We start from the raw sequence: 23,169 nt of genomic DNA on the forward strand, positions 1-23,169 counted from the left end.
AAGTCCTGAATTTTTTTTCAGGCTTCTTTACACAGTTGCATAAATTGCGTTCACTGCGATGATCATTTCTTCATCTTCATTTAGCTATCCACAACTATTTGAAAAGAAATTTGTCATCATAATAGTAATAACACGGACATGTGGCTACAAGAACTTGACAGGAAGATGGTCCCTTAAAGTTTTGTTCTTAACTTCACTGATTATTTTGAACACGGTAGATTTCTGATTGCCTCTTTAAGGAAGAACTGGATGTAATATCACACAACAATAGGGAGATTAAGCAAAGATGTGACGCTTGTCAACAGGAAGTAGACTTTTTGCATTCTTGGGCAGTGGTATTGCCCAATTTTTCGGGCAATAAAATTAATAGTCTCTATAAGAATTAAGACACCTAGCAATACAAATCTGGTAACATAAAGGCATATTAAAAGGGAAAAAGCACCACTTTCGGTTGACATGCGTTGCTCAAAAACATCATTGCTTAAGCTCCCTAATATTTCCTCTATCACATCATGGAGGAATTGGGTTTTAGGGAAAATTCACCTTGTGTTCTTGATGTCTCTCCAAAAGACTTTCTGCACTTGCAACATCTTTGGCCAGCTCATCACTTTGGATCAAAACTTTCATTTCATTTATAAATGAGATATGGTCCCTGATATGATAAACAGAGAATAACTTAATTGCAGCAACAATGAATGATTGGTGTTGTGTCAAAGTGGCTAACAAAGACTGCACCAATTTGAAATACATGTATAAACAAACATCGTTTTGGATAAAACATGGTCTTTTGTGTTTGATAATTGCAAGATGTAACACTGCAAGTGCAATTCTGTGAAACAACGAGAAGGATTTTGCCACTTTACCTGTAGTCACCAATGAATCTTTGAAGCCGGTAGGAGTCTTCAAGCCTTGTCTTTCTCACTGCAGACTAAAACAAAAAAAGGGTTTTTAGTTGTTAAAATTACTAATCACAAAATGTTTAGAACATCCTTTCCAAATGGATCAAAACTTCTCCAATAAGATACCTTGTCCTTGAGATTTCCCCAGGCAGTCACAATCTCATCTTGTTTGGCCGCAATATCATCGGCACTATCAGGGTAGGCTTCCTGTAACTGAACTGATTCTTGACCAAGAGCTGTCACCTGAAAGGAACCGAAATATATATTTTTTATTATTTTACTTTTAGCACGCAAGGTGAAGGATGAACATAATAAAAGCTTCAAAACCTCTTCTCTCCAAAACCATGGCGTGGAAGATTGACACTCTAACTTTTAAATCTGTAAACAGAATCCTGAAGTGTTACCATTCAAATGAAACAGCATCGGAAGACCCTTTGCAAAGTAAACGTAATATTCATTTCCTGGGATTTTTAAAAAGAAAATTTGGAATTGAAATTTGTTTCTTGGAGCACTAGAGCGAACAGTGAACTTTGCAAAAGTGAGAAAGGTCCTGGTGAACATTATTTTTAACATCTTCTCTTCAAAACATTACCTTGTCTTCCACAGCAGCTAAATCCCTTTCCAAAGCCTCATGTTTCCGTAGCAAAGCATTAACACTGGCAAGATCCTTTCCATAGTCATCAGACGACAGCACTTTATCTTTTTCATTGATCCAGTTCTTGGTTTCATCAGCATCTCTGATAAAAATTCATTTCCTTTAATGTTAGAAATCAAATCCCCACACAACCAAGAAAAAATGGGATTAAAACTGTTGATTATTATTTGTATTGTCATTATTGATCTTCCAATGACAGTCCACACTTTTGTACAATCACAAACTCACCATAAATTGAGAACAAAAACAGGTCTATATACACAGTGTAGATGAATTTGTTTCGAAAACTGATAGCAGAACACCAATTTATTAAAAGTTGATTTCGATAACCGGACAAGGATTTGTAAACTAATGTATTATTCTGCAAATTTAAACCAACAACAAGGACAACAGCATGTCTGAGAGATTAAAGAATCTGTCTTGGGCAAAGACCACTAAACGAACTAATTTCTCAATCATGCTCAGCCTCAACTTCTCAGCCATGCTTATAAACACAAGGCTACAACCTTCCACTTCCAGTCTTTAATCAAGCTTTGTTCCATTTTGACAATTTGTTTGAAATTACTTGGGTGAAATGCCTGTATATTAGCTAGAGCTAGCTTGACGATCCCGTGCATAATGTCATTACCGATAGAAGCTGTGAATCTGCTGAGCTCCTGCCAGCCTTTTCTGACGTTTCAGTGCCAGCATCTTCAACCTCTCCCATGCTTCATTCACTTCCTGTAAAATACAGTTTGTAAAAATAATAGTTTAATACTTTCAAACTAATAACAGGAAATCATCAAAGATTAGAGAGTGCTGTCAAGAAGGTCAAAATCCTATTGCAAATAGCTCTCACAATTTTGGCCAAACATCATAAAAGATGCAAAAACTGCAACACAAAAACTGTAGCAGATGTCATTTCTAACTTAGCATCCTATGCAGTACAAATTCACAAAGTTTAAAGGTGCGATAAGAAGCCCTAAGGGGCACAATCACAAAATAATAATTCCTTACCGTTTGCTTGGTGCTTATAAGTTCAATGTCAGGATGCCCCTCATCACCAAGTTGATGTGCAAGACCATTGATGTATGTCACTCGGGATTCATTAGCTTGGATGTCCTTCATAAAGTCTTCAAATTTCTTTTGTAAGACTTCAACATGCTCCAAGTCTCGTCCTAATTCCTCTGAAGTGGCAATTGCTTCCTAAGAAGGAAAAAAACAGAGAATTTTGGTTAAACAGCAAAAAAAATCACAGTTAAACCTCATGAAATCTAAAGCATGGTGTGTGTACTTGTAGGCAAACACCCACTTCCCTTTTTTACTCAATTTGATTAAAGTAACTAAGAATTGAGAGGTCTTTACTTTTGTTTCATTTCACAAAAAAGAAAATAAAGTGCAAAACAAAAGAAACACACAAAAAGTAGATGCATGCTTCTCTACTGAAGTTTACACCGACAAACCTCTAATGAACTTAAACATTACATAGCACAATCTACCGAATAAACCACTATCCAATTTGATAAGAGTTAGGGGAACCAACTAAATTAATGCAATTGATGCTTGCATGTATTTCTCCACTGGATAGCACTATCCATATTTTGAACCAGGTAGTAAGTGGTTTCACTTAGAAAAGAGGATAAAACATTTAACTCTGCCATCATGGTTGCACTTGACAACCAACTTTGACCTGTTGTACATGGAGGTACATCTTAAAGCCAATGTTTCCTTTATTAGCAGGAACTTGCAGTTTAAGACATGCATTTATTTTCCTTAAACATTATTGTCTTACCTTTTCCAGAATCCATGACATGACTTCTTCTGTTTCGTTAAGGAAGTGAACTCTCTTTTGTGCAAACAGAAGCATACGGCCCTTCTCTGCTGATTTAGAAAGTAACAGTTCCCAAAGCTTAAGAAGGGAGTCAAGCCTCTCCTGTGGATAAATTCAATATTAAGGATTGCATTAGCATCATCACAAGCTTAAGGGTTTACCGGTACCATCATCATCCTTTCATATTGCTTGTGTACACTGGATCACCACTGGTCAGAACATTATGGCAGAATATAAAGCAGTAACATGCTGAAAGGAAAAAGTAACCTATGCCATGTACACTGTACACTGTAATCATGAAAAACACTTTGTTGCAGGGACAAAATCCTGTTTCCATGATATACATGTACACTGTAAACCATAAAACTTGTCAGTTTTGAATTGGTGAGGGTCAAAAATGAACAAGATTTTCAAAGTAGCAACAGTGCTCCATGGTGTGTCCCAGTTTTAAGAATGTGTTTACTTAAGTATAGTTACATGAAAATTGTCTTGTCTAGCTATAAAAAAAGGTTTGTTTTATTGCTCACCAAAAAAGCTGGATCAGGGTCATTTTACTGATAGTTAAATTTGTGTGTAACCTGTATGATTCAACCAGGGCAGTCATATTTGTCTTACATGTAGTGATTTGAAACTACAGTGCTACTCACCCTAATAAGTTCAGAGGCATAATGAGACTCATTGATCATTCCTTCTCCATTTTCCTGTAGCTCAACAATGGCATTGCTATGAGCCGAAATCTCAGCTTCAAATGCCTGATGCTTTTGAAGTTTACCCTGAAATAAAAATAATTCTATGTAAGGTGTAGAACTGTTGATATTAAAGAGGTACTGTAAATTCATAAGGTATGATCTAAGATCCCTGAAAAAAGTTCGGCAATAGTAGAAGCATAATGTAAACAACTCCTAAATGACTGTAGTGATCACATTGATCACTAAGATATTACTTTCATTTTTAGGAAGGTTACCACATACTGTACCATCAATTGTTACATTACTTATTCAGTAACCATAGCAACCATGCTGAACCTAAAGTTATGAGAGGTTTGTTAATGGACTGAGGGGAATAGATAGTCAACTCGAGCACACAAAGTCATTACATTTCCCCTACTTTGCATTTGTTATTGGAGAGGTTAAGCATCACATTTACGTTAAATAGTAAATGCGAATTGTACCACGTGACCAAACTTCTATTTACCTATCATTAAATTTTACTGTTCATTATTTCTATGCATAAATTAGTAGTTTCACACAATTTTCTATCCTTAAGAATTGTTTTGAGCTGTTTTTTATCTGCTCGTTTTCTATGAATGAGAAATTCTCGATGTAAATCAGATGTTTGCCGTTGGCTGTATAACGTGAAGCTTAAACTCTCTATTATAGATGGGAGCACCTGGGTATGAATCACTACAGCTCAGCCTTGTGTCCATGCACCAAGCATAGCATGCAGAGGAGCATCAAGCAGTGAGAAGTTAGTTACAGAAAATTATTCATTCAAGCTATCCTCTAATATGGATATTGTCAGTGACACAGTTTTTATGACTGCATTCTCGGTTTGCAACCACATGACAAGGCGGCCATGTTGGAGTCAAAACAATAGAATTTTAATTTACATGAAAATAGAGTTGACGTCACGCGCAAACAAGCAATTGACAGGCAATTTTTATAAAGTTTGCATATGAAAAGCCCCCCGGGGAAATTAAAATTCGGATTGTGGATGCCTTGTAAGGTCTTGTAATGTGACCACCAAATTATGAGATCAACATCATGCTCCTTTCCTGCATTCATGACTTTTCAACTAAACTGAGAAATCAACAGAAAAGCGTGGAAATTTAAAAAAAAACCTTTTTATGCTAAAGAAGAATACACTCGACTCCGGTGACGCGATTAATTAAGCAGCCAAACTGGTTGATTTCTGTTTGCGCTGGATGCTGAACCAAATCACACGTGGAAAAACATTTTTGAGACATATTTGGGATGGCTGGTTTAAGTAGTTTCATGTCAACAAGTTAGCTAAACTATAAACTGACGCAAGCTATTAGTTTTATACAAAAAAGATTCCAAAACATGCCTCGCCCGCAAAACTCGCGAGACGGACGCGGGCCAGCTCTTTCCATGATAAACACGCAATACTTATTTGATCTCAAGTCTGTCCTGATTAATGATCGACTCTTTTTTTAAGGAAAGCGTTTATCAGAGATAAAAGTTGCATAAAACGAAATTGCCCGAAATACAGGTGTAATGCATTCGATAATACTAGAGGTCACTAGAGCTATGCTAGATCAAAGTCGGGGCGTTGTCGAAGGCGAAGCAAGCTCCATTCAGCCGCAAATTTATCCGTAATTCGCATGCGAGAGGTTTGCTTTTAATGGCGGAAAGTTACCTGCAGGTTTGTTGGATCTTTATAGTTCTCATCGCAGGCAATTTGAAGCTTCTCGTTGATCCATGCTTCCACTTCATCGGCATCTCGCTTGAACTGATGATAGCGCTTGGCGTCCTCCAAGCGTTGGCGCCGAAGACGGGTTGCTTCCTTGAACTCGGCATAACGCCGCAAAACCTGCTCACGACGATTTTGAATATCTTCAACGGTTTCTAGAATGGCTATCTGACGAGCCTCCACCTCTGCCATTTTGGAAAATTCAACCTTTCAAAGACAAAACTCACAAACGAAGGATTGTCTGAAAGAAATCGCCCTGCATTATTATGAAGAGCATAGGTCACGTGGTCCTTGCGAGACAAAAAAGCCTCTTGGGAGGTGGGCTCCTGATAATCTAAATAAATTACGGATCATTGCAACTCAAGTTACAGTAAATGTTATTCCACTTCCACCATCTTTGAATTATTACATTCGAATAGAAATTCTAAGGACCTACTGTGCTTGTATTCAGAAATTATTCAGGATTGAAAAGCATTCTACTCCCTCCTCCCTCTTTAACATTTACGCCAGACACCGACCTAGCCTCTAGTTCGCGTGCGCCTGTGTGGCTCCCGGCGAAGGCGAAACAAAATGGCCGCCGCCACTCAATTTAAGAATTTCCTGTATGCTTTCTGTGGAAAGCGTAAAACTAGACCTATTTACACGGAAAGATCCTCTGCTTCAGGCTTTAGCTTCCAGGTAAAACGGAGTATATTCAACAAAACCTATTTAACACGGAAAAAAAGTGAAAAGTTTTCACAAATTTTAGCTTTTAAATGCAGCTCTAGCCGTTATATTTACTTTAAACAAGATTAGATTATTCGCTCTTGCTTCAAATCAATTGTGATTATGAAGCTCTCGAACGTTTTCTTAGGTGCAGATAGAAGGCTTTGATTATGTGGGTCTTGGAAGTGCCAACAACAAGAAAGATGCTGAAACTAATGCAGCCAAAGATTTCTGTGGATTTTTGATTGGAGCTGGAATCATTCCTCCAGACTCTTTTCCTGATGATCTATTTGTAAGTAGATAAAGGCTGTGTCCACAGGGCCAATTAATCAAACAAATTTCTGCATTTAGAGTTTTTCTGTACGTGAAAACCATATTTTCACAGACTTAAAAGGCTCATCAAGGGATTTTTGATGATGATTTACAATCATTCACGTACAGACAAAGACCATAAAAATGCACAAGTTTGAGTGTTTTTACAAACTGAATGGACTCTTGTGGATACACAGATGTACACAGATGTAGCTTAAAAGCAGGCAAATGCTTATTTATCATGAAAATTGCAGAATTCACATGATCAGCTGGATTATATAGTTGAATGACTCTGCAAACAACAGCCCTTCCTTGAGGAACAATTCTTATAATATGAAAGGAATTTTATGTTTGCGTTTGAGGATGTCCACTTTAAATGTTTAACATTCAACAGCATGGTCCTCAACCAAATATCTTCTTGTATGTATAAGCTAGTCACCGATTCAAGTGAAGTTATGTGTTGTTGGAAAATGCTTAATCGTGTCATTCTCACTTCAAAATTATTTCAACAGGGAGAAGGTCCAACTGTACCAGCCACAGGTCAACCAGCTCAACAACCTCAAAAACAACAGCTTCCTTCATCAGTTGCACCAGCACCTCATTCTCATCAGTTCACGCCAAACCAACAGTCTTCACAACCACCACCATCACTGATGGGCATGCAACAAGGTATGCAGACATTGCACATTTGCTGCCTGGTTAATTAGCTCAATCAGTTGGGTACCAGACTTTCCGGGTTTTGATTCCTGGCCAGGGGCTAACTTTTCGGGGGTAACTTTTCGGGCCCAAAATCAAATATTCAAATCGAAATATAAAGAGCCCAGGTCCTGGCAAGTAAACTACTCCATTTTGTTTCATTAACTGATAGTTTTATCACGTTAGGTACAAAACTATTGAAACCTCGATCTTAAATGTAAACGGAGACAGCTTACTGGGCTCATTAATTATCGGGACTTTCGAGAAACATGTTCCGATAAGGTTGAAAAACCACAAGTCTTGTATCATGGCACACCCACTGAACTGAATCTTGACGATAGGAGAAGACTCTTACAGGTTGCAGGGCTGGCCATCACTAAGATTTTAGTTTCTGGGTATATGTAATAAGTAGGGAGGGATTTGAAAAACTAGTAATCTTTTTTGGTTCAATTTGCCCTTTTGTTTCTTGTGTGAGTAGTCACATGTCTTATCAGGGCCTCAAATTAACTTTTTGATACAGGCATCCTTAAAAAGATACAAAAATACTGAGTCATGTTAACCTACAACTCTCACAGAAATTGCAGTTGCCCAATTGGGCAACTAGGATCCTAAACTTAGTTGCATGGATGAAATTTTTAGTTGCCCTAGCAAGCAGCCAGCTGTTAATGTCGAGCCCTATCACTCTGTGCCTTGATTTAGTTGCACCATTTATTTGCACACAGGTGGTGGTGGTATTAGTCAGATGGGACAGCAAGGCTGGAGTGGTGCTGGTCAAAGAGACTACCATTACAGTTTGTACAATAAAAGGAAGTTTGAAGAGGTATGAAAGGCCCATAACACATCTACAGCATTGTATGTTTATTGAGTTTTATACCAAAGAAAGCACAAAGATTATCTCAAGAGATAAAAAATGCATTAACTACTGCAAACTTTGATAATTGTGAAGAACAACTCCCAACAACCAGCATGCCAGTCAGCCAACAATTAACCAACACTTGATCAACAGTTGGCAGGCAGTCAAGTGGAAGTGTACCAAGCTCACTCACTACAAACTTCACCATCTGTCAGCCAAATATTGATGGACAGTCAGCCAACAGATGAACGCTCTGACAATTTGTGGCTTCCATGATTTATTTTACTATTTTGTACAATTAATCTTGGTCAAACTACATAAAAATTATGTTATTATGTACGTTTATCAATCATTGTTAAAATGTGCCATGAATGTGATGTGGTGACTTTTTCTTTGACAAAAGTTACTATTAAAGAATTATATTTCACAGAAAACAAAAATTTAAAGCCTTGATTTTAGGGCAGTTTCGGTACTCACGTTCACATCACACTCTTTTTTCCTTAGAACCTTCTACATTGTCTTTGTGTTGGTTCTTTACTACACATTTATTCTTCAGGAATTTTCAGCGCTTTTAATTCTGTTCTATCTGTGGTATTAGGCTGAGGATGTTGACCTGAATGCTCATCTCCATGGTAACTGGACATTAGCAAATGCCAAGTCTCGTCTCCATCAATATCTACAGCAAAACAGACTTCCTGCTGATTTCAAATACTCTGCTGGTGGCCCAGATCACAACAGGTATTGAACTACTGGCTTGGAACAGTTAACACATGGGTTTCTTGAGATAGGAATGAATATTTTATTTAAAAATAATGAATCTTATGTGTAAAAATGTGCTTATTTATTTTTATAGGCCATTTGCACGATAGCGTCATTTTACTACTACCAGAATCCTTCAAGGTTTTGCTTTCTTGTGTAATAAGAGCTTTTGTTATTGAAACCTCACTGGACCACATTTATGAGCAGATGTCTGTACTGGACTTGTAATTGGGGGGCCTGAGTTCAAGTCCTGCCCTGACTGCTAGCTGGATTGGTTCTCGGTAGTCCCGAGTTCAAATCCTCGGCAGCACTTGTAAAATAGCCAACTGGTTCGCCGTCTACCAGTTGGGATTCTTAACTTTGTTATGTTCCATTTGAATTATTTGTTTTATTATTTCTGAAAAAACCCATAAAGAAAGAGGATAATATATTATTATTGAGGTAGGCAGAGGAAAACAAAAGTAATTTACTCATACAGGACTCAGATGAATGTGTCTGCACAGTACCAGAACATTTTCAAATAAGTTTATACTTATTCGTCAGGTGTAGGACAATTGAGTAATATATGCACAGTCGACATGATCTTGTGTTCACAAAGCATGATCAATCATTTTACATGTCAATAACATTGAAAACAATTTTGTTAGTTAACCTCCACTGTGAATTCCAGAATTAAAATAATCTCCCAAACAGTTTTGCTTGCAGCTTACAAATATTCATTCTTCTGCAGATCTATTTTAGTCATAGTTGAAGTTCATACATTTTTTATTTGGAAAACCACATGTTTTTTTTTAGTCATCTAACTTTCCTTCTGTGGTTCTTTGGTAGGCACTTTGTTGCAGAGTTGTCAATATTTGTGAAATCTCACAGACGAAGTAAGTACATGTTTACTCTTCGTACAATGTAAGTTAGCAATGAACATCTCAAGAATTAGGTCAGGAAGTATTTTTTTCCCAATAATTAGAATTAAAAATCTTGATAAATAGTCATTCATTGTATCATATGCAAAAATCATATGATTTTTATAAAGCTGGTGCACAGTATAGATAATATTAAACCAAGCTCATATAGCAGTTTGGCTCATCTAAAAGTCATCTTTTTTTCATTCACTCTTTTTCATGAAGTCAACGCATTTTGTAGGAAATAGCCATGGACATGATTGCGCACAAACATGCCAAAAAAAACGTCTCTTTTTATGGTGAACTTTCCAAAGACTTCTGAATTGAACCCTCCTGTAACCTTTTATCCTGCAAGATCAATGCACAATGTATTCTCCACACTGTACTCCATGTATTTTTAAATTTGTCATGGTATTGTGATGAGAAGAATCTGCTCTGTTCTATTCCTAAAACCTGTATATTAATTTAATTATCATGTAGTGATAAGAGAAGAAGCTAGATTTGTCATTGTTTATGTCTTCAAGGGTCAATAGAATAATTTCTTCTAACAGTACTCCTTTTTTTATTTTTTTTTCTTAGCCATTAGTGCTCGTGAACATGCTTCCACTAAAAAACAAGCTGCACAGAATACTTCTCTCAGTCTTGTTAGACAGTTATTTCATATGGGAGCCTTGGAGGCTGCTGAACCAGGACAGGTTCAACCAAAGAAAAAGAAGGCTGATGAGGTAAAAGTCAGCAATAAAATCTGGACCCTTGTTGGCTGGTTTTTGCCTTTTAGTGATGCAGTTTTGGTGACTGATCAGTTGCAGGTTAATTTGTTCCCCAGGCATTTAGAGAATTTTGTCCTTTTTGAATTTGCTACTTCCTCATTATGGTGGTGGAATTAAAGGGTAGAAAGAAATCCCTGGTTCTTAGCAGAATAAGTGTGTAAAACAAGCTGATTTATAATGGTGGTATTTATGGCAGTGATGATGATGACGACCTCTGCATCACTGACTGGCTGTGAGAAAAGTGTTGTCAGATACTGTAGCTCTGTTCTTGTGAGAAGTGATCCATCAGGCTGGGTGATTTTTTCATTGCAAGTTGCCAGATTGGCAAACCATGTTTGGTACCCTTTTATTAGAAAGGAATTATTTTTTAAATTCAGGAAATAGCTTGTTAGAGCTCCAGTTGCCTTTAAACTGAACCAACATTTTGCTTCTCTGTTAAGCTTATTTCTTATTATCACCCCACCCTGACAGATGTAAAACTTTAATAGTCAGTTTTGTTTTTTAGATTGAACCCTATGATGTTGGAATCAGCCCGGAAATGGAGCAGCAACTTGGTGACCTCCTTCAAGCTCTTCAAATCCAGCCTGTCCCTCAGGTATGGAAAATAAGGAAAAATTTTATGTAGGTCTTCTTATAGCGTACATTGCATTTGACCAAATTTTTGCTTCCAGATGAGTGTCCACCTACTGATTTGTATAATCCATTCTCATGATTATCCACTGACTTTAATTCAGAATTTCTTTTGTTCCCTTGCCCAAATTATTCATAGGAGACAGGGGAAATTCTGGTTTTACCATATCTAGAACAGAATTTACGTACAACATGTACTCATCGGTAAAATTCTTCCTTGGCATTAAATAGTTTGATATTTCACCAGCAGGGAGCATTGAGGAGTGTGAACTCTCTAGTTTTCTTTCTAGAGAGAATTCATTCCAACAGTTTGATGACAAGCTTGCAGTGCTCTCAGTCAAACCAACAACCCTGAGACATCTGTAAGGGTTTCAGCTGTCTCTGGCTTGGCTCTGTTTTATCAATACAAATTTATGGTCAGACCTTTTGGTCATGCACCGGGGACATTCTTGTGCCAGAGAGGCTTGAGCTTGTCTCACTGTTTACTGAAAAGCTTAAGTGAAGTTTCTTTATTTTCTTCATTCATGAGCTATGAAGAGAGGCAAGGCTGCATCCTGGAAGTGACTAAAGAGTTAATTTTATTTCTGTAATGACAGTACCATCAAGGGCAAAATAAAAACACTCATAATAGCTGATCTTTTTGTAAACTGATCAGACTTAAATTGGATTTGATCATGGATCAGATTCTACATAATGTATTAAACTTTCAAAAACATGATTTGTTTAAAGTTTTTGTAGTTTATTGGAGACCAAAGGAAAAAAACATAACAGGTCAACACATAATTATTATCAATTTGAGAACTGTTTGCTGTAATGATTTTGTCCAGCTTAGCTGGAAGTGTTACATAAAAATTATATAAAATTGCTGGTAAAAGGAATAGTGACCTTTTTATCCATGGTTGTACTGTCTGGTTGAGAACAGTGTCAGACATAAATGACTAAATAAGTTCTTTTACAGAAGATGGTCACTGAAATATTATGCATCAATAGCACAATGAAATATCTCCTTATGATCACCTAAGGAAGTACCGGTGACACCTCTTTTCTATGGACAGTGCTTTTACACTCCAAGCATCATACTATCCCACTACACAGACACTTGTTTCCTGCAGTTTCTGAGGTGTGTGCCTTCTGTATCCTGTTGGGAGGTTTGACTGTGCTATTTACCTTGACAAGGCCATATGACCATCAACTGTAAAAAGCCTATTGAAATTTCAAATCTCCATTCTTTGGAATCTGCATTATCAGGAGTAATAAAAACATTAAAATTTAATCAGAAATCTTTAAGAGCAGCTCCACATAATTATCAAATAGACGTGGAAATAGTCAAAAAACAACATGGCCACAAACTCAGCCAGAATAAAGCTCTACAGGCTCTACTTACAAAATAGTTTATTTAAGTCTGCTTGGTTGAATAGCAATCTTTTACCAAATTTTTTTCTTCCCTATGCCAAAAATGGGCAAAAATCAGCCAAAGTTAAAGCCATATTCAGTGGCTCATATATTAAAACTGGCAAAGGTCTGTAAACCTGTTAAAAATTTTGTGAAGTAAAAAGGACAATTCAACGAGTTTACATCTTGAAAAACTTCAACTTAGCTACATTTTGATCACTCGTTATTGCCGAGATAGACATACTGGTAGTGGCAGGTTGAAGGAAAAGAGCAGATCTTCAGATCTTTAAACTTCAGAACAAAAGTTAAAACCAAAAACTGACCACTCACAGAACAAGAAATGACTCAGCCATTTACTTTTGTCATCAGTATGCACCTTTTCAATTTAAGTTTTCATTCAGTCACCTGACTGTACTTGTTGCCTAATGACATCATGACTGCATGTGTCTGCATAATGCACTTTCCAAACCTTGTAGGGTCAGCTTGCATAATGTGCATTTGAGGGCTTTACATTTTTGATAGACTAGTAGCCTTTAAATGCACATTTTGCAGATCAAATGGTTACAACAAAATATGTCTGATACTGTTCTTGTTTTAGACAGGATTTGCTATAAATGTCTGCTTCGAGGATGTAGTCTTGTCTCTTTGTTATAGCTCATATCTGAAGGGAATGAACCAAGTCCATTGTATGGTGGAACAGACTATTCTTGGTTATCAAGGTACTAATAATGGGTAATCCATTAACACTGAACCTGTGCCTGTACTGAACCTTTTCCTTCTTCAAATAGCCCTACCGTTAAGGTCCACAGACCTTTCCACAGAGCAGTCTTGCTTATTCTAACTTGTTTAGTCTTAGAGTGAGAGGTGTACATTATGGGTGGAAGATTTGCAAAAACCACACACAAACTCTAATGTAACTGGTTTCAACCACTTATTTTCGTTAGTGGATGAGGTGGTCCATGGACTGGTCTGTGGACTGGTCTGTGGACTTGTCCATTGGAGGGAGGGATGGTAGGCTGAGAGTTGGTTTCTCAAGGTTCACCTTTTATTCCCTTATCATAACACTTAAAAGAACATTACTGGGAAGAAAAGACATATATAATGTTTATTTTTGCAAGTCATTGTAAGGTGTTTGTGGTAACCTCAGGGCAACCTCATTCTAAGGGTTCTCTCCTACTTGTCCTCCTGATAGTTTGAAGTGTCAGCCATCCCTTAGCCCCCCACCCCATCCACCCCAAATGGCTTATTGCAGGGTGGGGTGAAGAGACAGCTGACACTTGAGGCTAGTCCTCCATAGTGAGTGAGAGAGAGAGTTTCAGAGAAGCCAGGGAATGAGGTTGGTCTCAGGGTTACAAAAGTGAACGTTAGATAGTATGCACACTGGGAATCGATTGGAAGGAATTGGATGCCTTATATTTTTCTCTTCCTCCCAGTAATGTTCTTTAAAGTGTTAATAGAAATGTGATCATTTTTTCACCATATTTTTAATGTGGTAATGTCAAAGGGGAACCATAAAATCTGAAACAGTTTGTTTTCTTTTCTACGTCTTGGTTGTTCGGTCTTAATATTACATTAGTAGCCATTTTGTTCTATATAATTTGCTATAAATGAATTACACATAGGTACTTGAAAAAAGTTTAATTAATATAAACACATCAGTGATGCTGAGGAGTAACCATCACTCAGATAATGAAGGTGAGTTGTTATAGCTGGGTTCTTTTAATGCATGTAAAACACTGCAGGTAAGTTCTGAGTCTAATAAGCATTTGTTATAATGCTGTTAATAGATGTGCTATCATCAGTACTTAAATTATGCAGCAAGGTATCTACTGTTTCTTTTTAGTAATTTCAAAAAGTAAATATGCAAACAGGAAAAGTTCTTTAAGTATTATTAAATACATTAATATGTAACACAACGAATTTTTTGACTATTGCCATTTAAATGATTGCCACTATAGTTGGTTGTAAAGTTGTCCTCAGAAAATGATTCCCTTTTATAAATGCATTGAATGCAAAACTGATGATTTAAACAATGAAATGATGATAGAGAAAGACTTGCTTTGTTGACTGTTATTGTTTTAGTCCCAAAATCCAAATGAGGCTGTGTCTCTTGTCCTTCCTCCTGGAATGGTTAAATTTGATGAACAGCATCATGAAGAAGGCTCTGGAATAGTAGAATGGAGTCCACCAAACATGAACTGGAATCCTTGGATAAATCAGCCTGTTATTATTGAAGGTGCTGAGGAATACCAGGTGATTAGTTTAGTTGAAACTTTAACTTTGTCTATCTTATGAAAGTGTCTAGCAATGTGTGGGTCTCTTACTATTAAATATAACTGCACTGATTAATAGCTGAATTCAACTCAGTAACAGTAATTCAACTTTTCAATTTGTGCATTTTTTATGATGTAATAAAATTTGTTAATAGTGATCTAGCAGTAAAGGATTCCTGAAAATAATGTGCAAGGACATTGTTTTGTGCGTCACTTCTCTTTTGATTTGTGCCATTGCCGCTGTGGTTGAATAAACTTCCCAATATTAACATGAAGTTGTTTGTACTTTGAATAGGTCATCTGTTATAACTAAGCTATATCTATGTCACATGTTTCATGTAATCCAGGAACCTCTTCTAACAAGTCAGGATTACCTAAATGAGTACAGGGAAAAGCACCAAAATGATGCATACAACCACATGTTGGAACAGCGTAGCCAGCTGCCAGTTTTTCAATACAAGACAGCCCTGATTGAAGCTGTCAAGAGAAGCAGAGTTATCGTTGTTAAAGGTGCAACTGGATGTGGAAAAACTACCCAGGTTTGTAGGATAGTATTAATTGCTCATCTTGATCTCATTTTGGTACACGTTTTTTGTAATATTCCTTTCACCTACACATGCCCTTACTTTCGTACTGCTCCTTTTTGTCTCTATCCAACTTGTAGCATATTTTCAGCATACCTGTATCATTTGTTTGTGCTACCATTTGGTTTCTGATGTGTCCCAAGCACCCTTCAGAACTCTTACCTGGATAACGCTAAATCTGTAATGTGTAGCAGCCTTTCAGCATTCCTTCTTAGGGGGATGCTCTCCTGCCACACACTTATTTAAGTTTGTTGGAGTACGTTTTGTTCTCTGAACTGCTCCATGTACCTTTCAGCACTCTTACTAAATTAATGCCCTTTTGTGTCTGTAATTGAGCTTACAGAACCTTTTTAATATGCTTATATTTTATGCCATTTGGTTTCTGTAATTTCCCTGGCACTTTTCAGCATGTACAGAGGACCATTGTGACAGCATGTTGATAACTGTTATTGCAGGTTCCTCAGTACATATTGGATGATTATATTGAGACATGTCATGGTGCAGAATGTTGTATCACAGTCACACAGGTCAGTCATAATGATTAAACGAGCAAAACTTCTTACGCTGAGCATGGAGTGCAAGTTACATTATTCTATTTGTTATGCTGCCAAACAGATCAGTAATACTTAATGTGCCATTATTTATGTAACAGCCCAGGCGTATCAGTGCAGTGAGTGTAGCAGAAAGAGTAGCAAGTGAAAGAGCTGAAATACTTGGTAGCAGTGTTGGGTACTCTGTGAGATTCGATACTGTTCTTCCCAGAAGCCATGCCTCCATGCTGTTCTGTACAGTTGGTAAGTTCACTCACTGTCTAGTATTATTAGGATACCACTTTTGCCATGGTGGAACCATGTTTTTATTTTTACTTCTATTTTAATGGTCAACATTGTTAGTAGACAGTAGCCTACGGCGTATTTACTGGCATTGTTTCATTGTCCCTCAGGTGTCCTCCTTAGGAAACTTGAAAATGGCCTTCATGGTATTTCTCATGTCATTGTGGATGAGATTCATGAACGAGACATAAATGTAAGTGGCATTTGAGTCGGAAATTCTTGGTCTGCTGCAATAGGTTTGGGTATTGCACTGGGGTTTTCATAACTTTTAAAGGAAGTTCGAGAGCAAGCTCAAGGATGTTGTGAGTTAAGCCATTCTAGTATGCATTCAATTGATAATAAGTTTAAAGTGAAGAAGGCATGATAAAGGTAAGGGAAAGTTGATGGTCAGTGTCATGTTGTAAAGATGTTTCATATGACCAAAATAATCAATGGTAACAACAAAGAATATTTCATTGATGTAGTGCAAATTAGTCAAAACTTTGTAAAAAGTCCCCTTTCACACTAAATATATACATCATATACAAAAACCATCTAATCAGATTGCAACATTAAGCAATACAAGTTTTTCAAAACATGATAAAGGTAAGGGAAAGTTGATGGTCAGTGTCATGTTGTAAAGATGTTTCATATGACCAAAATAATCAATGGTAACAACAAAGAATATTTCATTGATGTAGTGCAAATTAGTCAAAACTTTGTAAAAAGTCCCCTTTCACACTAAATATATACATCATATACAAAAACCATCTAATCAGATTGCAACATTAAGCAATACAAGTTTTTCAAAACAAAAACGTTTGGTTACAGAGCTTGTAGGATTAAGGTGGGCCTTAAATTTTGAGCTGTTTTTGGACTATAAACATGTCACAAAGATAAAAGAGTGTCTCCTTAGTGTTAATAACAAAATAATCTTTATTGTATCACTACAGACTGATTTTGTTTTGGTCATCTTGCGAGGCATGGTTCAAGCTTACCCCAACTTGCGAGTCATTCTTATGTCAGCCACAATTGACACTCAGATGTTTACAGAGTACTTTGGAAACTGCCCCATTGTAGAAATAGAAGGAAGATCATTTCCAGTACAAGGTAATACAACCTTTTTGTTTGTTTGTGAAGCAACCAATCCTACTACCAGATTTCTGTAGCCAGAATGTGGATGCAAGAGGACCTTTTGAGACTTTGTGTCAGACCTAATATTAGCATAACCCATTCAAAAGAATATGAGAGCACCACAGTTCACTGATTGTTATTCATTCTAATCTTAAAATACAGTTTTTGTGAGCAGAAGACCTTGACAGTTTAATCCGTATAATCTTTTTCTGTTTGTTTTATAGAATATTATCTTGAAGATGTAATTCAAATGTTGAGTTTTGTCCCACCTCTCCCTGAGAAAAAGAAAAAGAAAGATGAAACAGAAGATGATGAGGAGGTGAGATAAGAGGACAGAAAACCTAACATGGTCCAGATGATTCTCACATTCATACAGTAGTGGATAGCGTTATCCACTTGACAAATCTCTCTAGTTAATGTCGCAATTTGTATGCCTACTCAGTAATAAACACCCAGGAGACCAAGCGGGATAGGAGGCGTTTAAAAGAGAGAGAAGCGTTTATTCTCATAACTGTCAAAAAACTATACAAAACTTACATGCCTTCAGCGAACATATGACCACAGTGTACAAATAGCGGAATTTATGGTCCATCCATTGATACGCCCAGGCCATTTAGAGATCCATATCGTTTTTTTTTTATCTCAACTTCGTTGTCAGAATCCTTACTTTGAACTTAACACTGAACAAGATGCAATGCGCAAACTCTTTTTAATCAAGAGAGGGGCTTCTATTGTGTCATTTTTGGTACCTGTCTACTGGATAGCTATTTATCCTTCAGGCCCCGGTTGTTTAAAAGTTGGATAGCGCTATCCACCGGATAAATCACTATCCAGAGGATTGCGCTATCCAGTGGATAGTAACTTATCCAGTGGATAGCGCTGTCCACTTTTCGAACAACTGGGGCCAGATGGCGTATCCAAAGTTTGATTAGGTTTCTGGGAAACTACCCACCTACCCCTCCCCTAACTCAACGTTGATATTTGCGTCTTACTTGGGGCAAAATGTTGGGTTAGGGGAGGGGTAGGTGGGCAGTTTCCCGGAAACCTAAATTGATCCGTTTGAACAACTGGGGCTGAGATCTGGACTGTGAGGCTGACCAGGCCACCATACTGTGCCCCAGACGGCTTACTGACAGGGGAGGTTTATTTTTGAAAGGGATTCACAAGGATACGTTGAAAACTCGATTTTTTTTCTTTTACCATAGGAAAACTGTAACATGATGTGCAGTGACGATTATTCATTTCAAACCAAGAATGCACTGGCACAACTCAGTGAAAAGGAAATGTCTTTTGAGCTTGTTGAGGTAAAGATTTTTCACTGCTGACCTAATTTTTTAAAGGAAGATTTCTGATTCTTTTTGTTGTACATGAAATACATATAAACGTGTTTAATTTAAGTAACATTACATCAAGTAGATCTTCATCTTTTCTTAGTATTAATTTGAAGCCTAAAATGAAGTTGTTTTAATAAGGGAAAACTCGACGTCTCCTTGAAAATCTTTTCTGTAAAAGATTGGATTGCTTAGTGAGGAGATTGGTTATTTTTCATTGACAGTTGATCTTAACTTGATAACTTTCTTTTAGTTCCAGAGATGGTGGAAGAATGAAATGAAAAATAGGCAAAATGGTTCTAAACGTCCATGATATTCCCTCCAACGGAACATTTTTTAAAAGTGACTAGGGGGGTTGATGGCTGTTTTCAGCGTGTTAAGCTAGCGGTAAACAGTCATTTTTAGTTACATGCAATGATGCAGATTTTGGCAAACGTTGAGTTTTGGCAATTTTCAGTATACTATATTCTTGATTGTTATAGGCACTATTGAACTACGTCTCTGGCCTGAACATCCCTGGAGCTGTGCTTATCTTTCTACCAGGGTGGAATTTAATATTTGCACTGCACAAACACCTTAAGATGCATCCACAGTTTGGTAAGAGTACATTTAGTGTTATCATCTAATTAAAACCTGCTATCAACCATAGATTGACTTGCGAGGAATTTAATGCGGATGGAATTCGTGCTCTTTGAGGCCGATGCAAGGAAGGGAAAAGAACAACTGAAGCAATCAGTGTATTATTGTATCATGCTTGTAACAGCTCTATGTAGCCTTATTGTTCACCATAGCATATTGTGCATACAAATTACTATTTGTAGCACCAAAAATACATCTAGTCGTCAACTGCGCTAATTTTAAACCTTAATTTTGCCACGTGAGTCATGAGCTTTGGTGTTAACTTTAAGGACCTCAATCCACTCAAGCAGGAACCCATTACTTGGAGCAAGCAACTCCCTTGATAGGCCTGTCACGAAGTTTTCACAGGCAATTATTCCCGGGAAAGTCGGAGCTTCGCTTCGTCTATGAGCGCATTCGAAGTATAAGATATGAAAGAAACCCAACGTCATTTTCAAAAAAATACCATTTCAGGTCTGTAGGTTTTACCGACTAAATTTGCTCCAAAATCGTTTTAAAAATAAACTGGTTGGTGAAAAGTCCTTGACACGAGCACAAGGAAGTTGCCAGCTCCGTGTTATCAACTCCTGTCTCAAGTGATTTAATTTTGTGATATTTCAGGGGTAAGTAGCAGGTATCGTCTGCTACCTCTTCATTCTCAGATCCCCAGGGAAGATCAACGCAGAGTGTTTGAGCCTGTACCACAGGGAGTCACAAAGGTGCGTCTTGAGAAGATGGTTTAGTTTATTAGCAAACAGTAAAATGTGCTAAAGAAGAAGGCAGCTTGGATCTAGGCTGGTCTGTACTGTAGCGGCAGGGCGGCCGAACGATGTATTCAAAGAATGATACAGTTGATCGGCCATTAAGCGGCCACCCTCAGGGTACTGGCAAGTGGCAGCTTAATGCAGGTTGGCCGCTCAATAGAGGTTCATCATAAATTAGCATAATCTTTAGGAGAAACATCAATTATTTTGAAACAAATCTGCTACGGGAGAAGCATTACTGGTCCTCAATCGGTCGTCATCATCTATCTCGCACTGTATTTTCCTTCATCATATTCTCAAAATGAAACCAAACTTAGTGAATCAGGCGCTTGATGGCCTTCATGACAACAGTGGGAGAACTCTCGTTGGAGCGTCAAAAGGTGGCCACAGCTGCTTAACAGAGGTTTAATTTCCCATTCTTTTGTCTAGTTATTTCAGGATTTTGATTACTGGCCGCTTAATGGAGGTTTAACTGTAGTTCAATCACGTTTTGTCTTTGTGAATATTGATTGAGGTTTGTTTGGTGTCTTGTAGATCATTCTCTCTACCAACATTGCTGAAACAAGCATCACCATTGACGATGTTGTTTTCGTCATTGACTCTTGCAAGTACGTTACAAAGAACTGTTGCGTTGAATCAAATATTTAGAGATGCCTTACGTTCTCTACAAACGAGAGAAAAATACCTTAAACGCGTGGTACATAAAAGTTCCTATTTAGTGCAATGTTCTGTGGAATTCTTGTGAAGTTATTGAATTGCCAAGGATATAAATGCACGTTCTCACCTACAACGGGGAGCCATGCCAATCCAAACATACAGCCTGCGACCTTTAATATCAACACCATAAATCGCTAATATCACTGTACAAAAGAGCTAAAAAAACGGCTAACCGCACGAACGGAGACTAGATCGAACATCAACTGTAACTTTGGCACTTCTGCAGATGCTAATACAACCCCCAAAACACATGAAAGGTGGGTGGGAGGGGCAGGTCAGCCAATGATGGATGGCAACAAAACAAACTGAACGTTGAAACGCCGTTTGACCTAGAACTCCTCCCCCCTTCCACACCCCCTGCCGATGGAACCTATATTCCTTGCCTGCTGTGATAAAAACATCTTCCGTTTAACTGGTTCCCCAACATTTTCTGGTTCGGGTCTGTTCAAAAAATGTATTTCATGTTATCTTACAAGAGATAGGGTTCCGTTATGATGCATGCACACCATGTTTTTATCTGATGCAAAAACTGATTGCAAATAATAGTTTTCACATCGTTCTTTAAGAGGTTTTCCGCGTGAGAGAAAATGTCCTGAGAATGTCCGCTATAGATCTGAAACTTAGCGTTTCGGTGTGTCGTTAAGTGGAAGAATGGTTGTACCTTCTTGAAGCTTTTAAACAACATAATATATTGTACCTGGTAGATATAATTACGAGGACCACGTCCATAACTTGCGTAGACATCAAATAGGTTCAGTTGGGCTCCGCCGCATTGCCCGTATTAAATGCTACCAAATTTGTTGGCAACGCTGTGGGAAGGTTACAAAAACAGCCTGTTGTTAACTTTATTCATGTAGGCTACCCTGAAAACAACGAAAATGTATTTTGTTTTCCTGTCAGGGCTAAAGTGAAGTTGTTCACGTCTCATAATAACATGACAAACTATGCAACAGTGTGGGCATCCAGGACTAACATGGAACAAAGGCGTGGCCGAGCGGGCAGAGTGAGGCCTGGGTTTGCTTTTCATTTGTGCAGTAGAACACGAGCTTCAAGGTAAGTTTGGAAAATCTTATAAAATGAATATACCAATGAATACTTGCCGCGATTAGGAGGCTAGCTTTCATTTCAGAAATTGTCCGCGTTTGTCTAATTCATACGTCGGACGTTCTCTGCATCATTGTACATGCATGCAAGGGAATACTTCAAAGTTTGTTAGTAATGGTAATAGGACTGAGTAGTGTCCAGCTCGGTCCGTAATCATGCAAGTGATTAACAAAATCGGATGACCACGTAGCGTGAGTCCAATTTGTTTAATCACGAGTATGATTACAGACCGAATTGGACGACACCAAGTTCTGTTACCCATTAATTATAACTAGGACAAAATTTGTGATATGTTAAGGTTTTGTTAAAATTAAAATAAAATCTTTTCCAAGAGCATTCAATTCCCGCGATGGCGGTTACTGTCCAATTACTTAGGCATGACGCATAGTGTCCTATTAATGCTGAAATGAGGACAGTTGATAGCCAATCATATTTGGGAATTCTATTATAGTTATGATGAGTATTGTAAAAGCCCAATTTCGAGTTAATTAAATTCATTATTGGCCCCAAGGCTGAAGGATATAAAACAAAAGTGGTCGCATTGAGATTCAAGGACGAGTAATTCATTTCTTTTCTTTTATACTCCTCTGCCGTGAAGGAAAGTGTGAATTTTAATAATTCAATACTGGTCTAAAGATAAAGAAGTTGACCCTTCCTGATATTGAACATTATTTACCTTAGTTACGTGATGTATGTTCTCGATAGAGAAAATTTGGGAGTGGAGGTAATAATCAACTTATGTAGTTGTATTTATCGAAAGCTGTGGCTATAATTTACAGACTTGCTGAACATGCCACGCCCGAGATACTCCGCACCCCTCTTCATGAACTGGCTCTCACCATCAAGCTTCTCAAACTTGGAGATATTGGGGCGTTTTTGAACAAAGCTATTGAGCCTCCACCGCTGGATGCTGTAGCAGAATCTGTTGCACTACTCAAAGGTAAGACGGCTTCACACTTTCTCTCATCAGAGCAGTAGGTGTTTTTTGTGATGACAAAAGCGAACACCTAGAAGCTCGC

The 23,169-nt window shown here is 37.7% G+C and overlaps 2 protein-coding genes across 2 annotated transcripts in view; one reads left to right on the forward strand and one right to left on the reverse strand.

Moving 5' to 3' along the window:
• The window catches only part of LOC140938503 (spectrin alpha chain, non-erythrocytic 1-like), a 33,658-nt gene extending 27,592 nt beyond the window's left edge, over positions 1-6,066 (reverse strand). The window contains exons 1-9 of the mRNA XM_073387986.1: positions 5,744-6,066; positions 4,012-4,137; positions 3,326-3,466; positions 2,551-2,739; positions 2,183-2,274; positions 1,492-1,636; positions 1,026-1,142; positions 864-928; positions 544-652 (exon numbers count right to left, since the gene is read on the reverse strand). Of these exons, the coding sequence (XP_073244087.1) occupies positions 544-652; positions 864-928; positions 1,026-1,142; positions 1,492-1,636; positions 2,183-2,274; positions 2,551-2,739; positions 3,326-3,466; positions 4,012-4,137; positions 5,744-5,989 (1,230 nt within the window). The 5' untranslated portion in view covers positions 5,990-6,066. The remainder of the gene's footprint in view (positions 1-543; positions 653-863; positions 929-1,025; positions 1,143-1,491; positions 1,637-2,182; positions 2,275-2,550; positions 2,740-3,325; positions 3,467-4,011; positions 4,138-5,743) is intronic.
• A 279-nt stretch (positions 6,067-6,345) lies between these two features.
• The window catches only part of LOC140938504 (ATP-dependent RNA helicase A-like), a 30,028-nt gene continuing 13,204 nt past the window's right edge, over positions 6,346-23,169 (forward strand). Inside the window, exons 1-21 of the mRNA XM_073387987.1 lie at positions 6,346-6,475; positions 6,651-6,794; positions 7,327-7,483; positions 8,233-8,330; positions 8,962-9,101; positions 9,951-9,997; positions 10,601-10,746; positions 11,297-11,386; positions 14,896-15,066; positions 15,434-15,625; positions 16,126-16,197; positions 16,323-16,464; positions 16,614-16,696; positions 17,436-17,592; positions 17,841-17,935; positions 18,822-18,920; positions 19,430-19,544; positions 20,187-20,284; positions 20,864-20,937; positions 21,947-22,099; positions 22,930-23,090. Coding sequence (XP_073244088.1) covers positions 6,368-6,475; positions 6,651-6,794; positions 7,327-7,483; positions 8,233-8,330; positions 8,962-9,101; positions 9,951-9,997; positions 10,601-10,746; positions 11,297-11,386; positions 14,896-15,066; positions 15,434-15,625; positions 16,126-16,197; positions 16,323-16,464; positions 16,614-16,696; positions 17,436-17,592; positions 17,841-17,935; positions 18,822-18,920; positions 19,430-19,544; positions 20,187-20,284; positions 20,864-20,937; positions 21,947-22,099; positions 22,930-23,090 — 2,542 coding nt within the window. The 5' untranslated portion in view covers positions 6,346-6,367. The remainder of the gene's footprint in view (positions 6,476-6,650; positions 6,795-7,326; positions 7,484-8,232; positions 8,331-8,961; positions 9,102-9,950; positions 9,998-10,600; positions 10,747-11,296; positions 11,387-14,895; positions 15,067-15,433; positions 15,626-16,125; positions 16,198-16,322; positions 16,465-16,613; positions 16,697-17,435; positions 17,593-17,840; positions 17,936-18,821; positions 18,921-19,429; positions 19,545-20,186; positions 20,285-20,863; positions 20,938-21,946; positions 22,100-22,929; positions 23,091-23,169) is intronic.

The sequence above is a fragment of the Porites lutea genome, chromosome 5 (genome assembly GCF_958299795.1).
Source record: "Porites lutea chromosome 5, jaPorLute2.1, whole genome shotgun sequence".
NCBI classification, from domain to species: Eukaryota; Metazoa; Cnidaria; class Anthozoa; order Scleractinia; family Poritidae; genus Porites; species Porites lutea.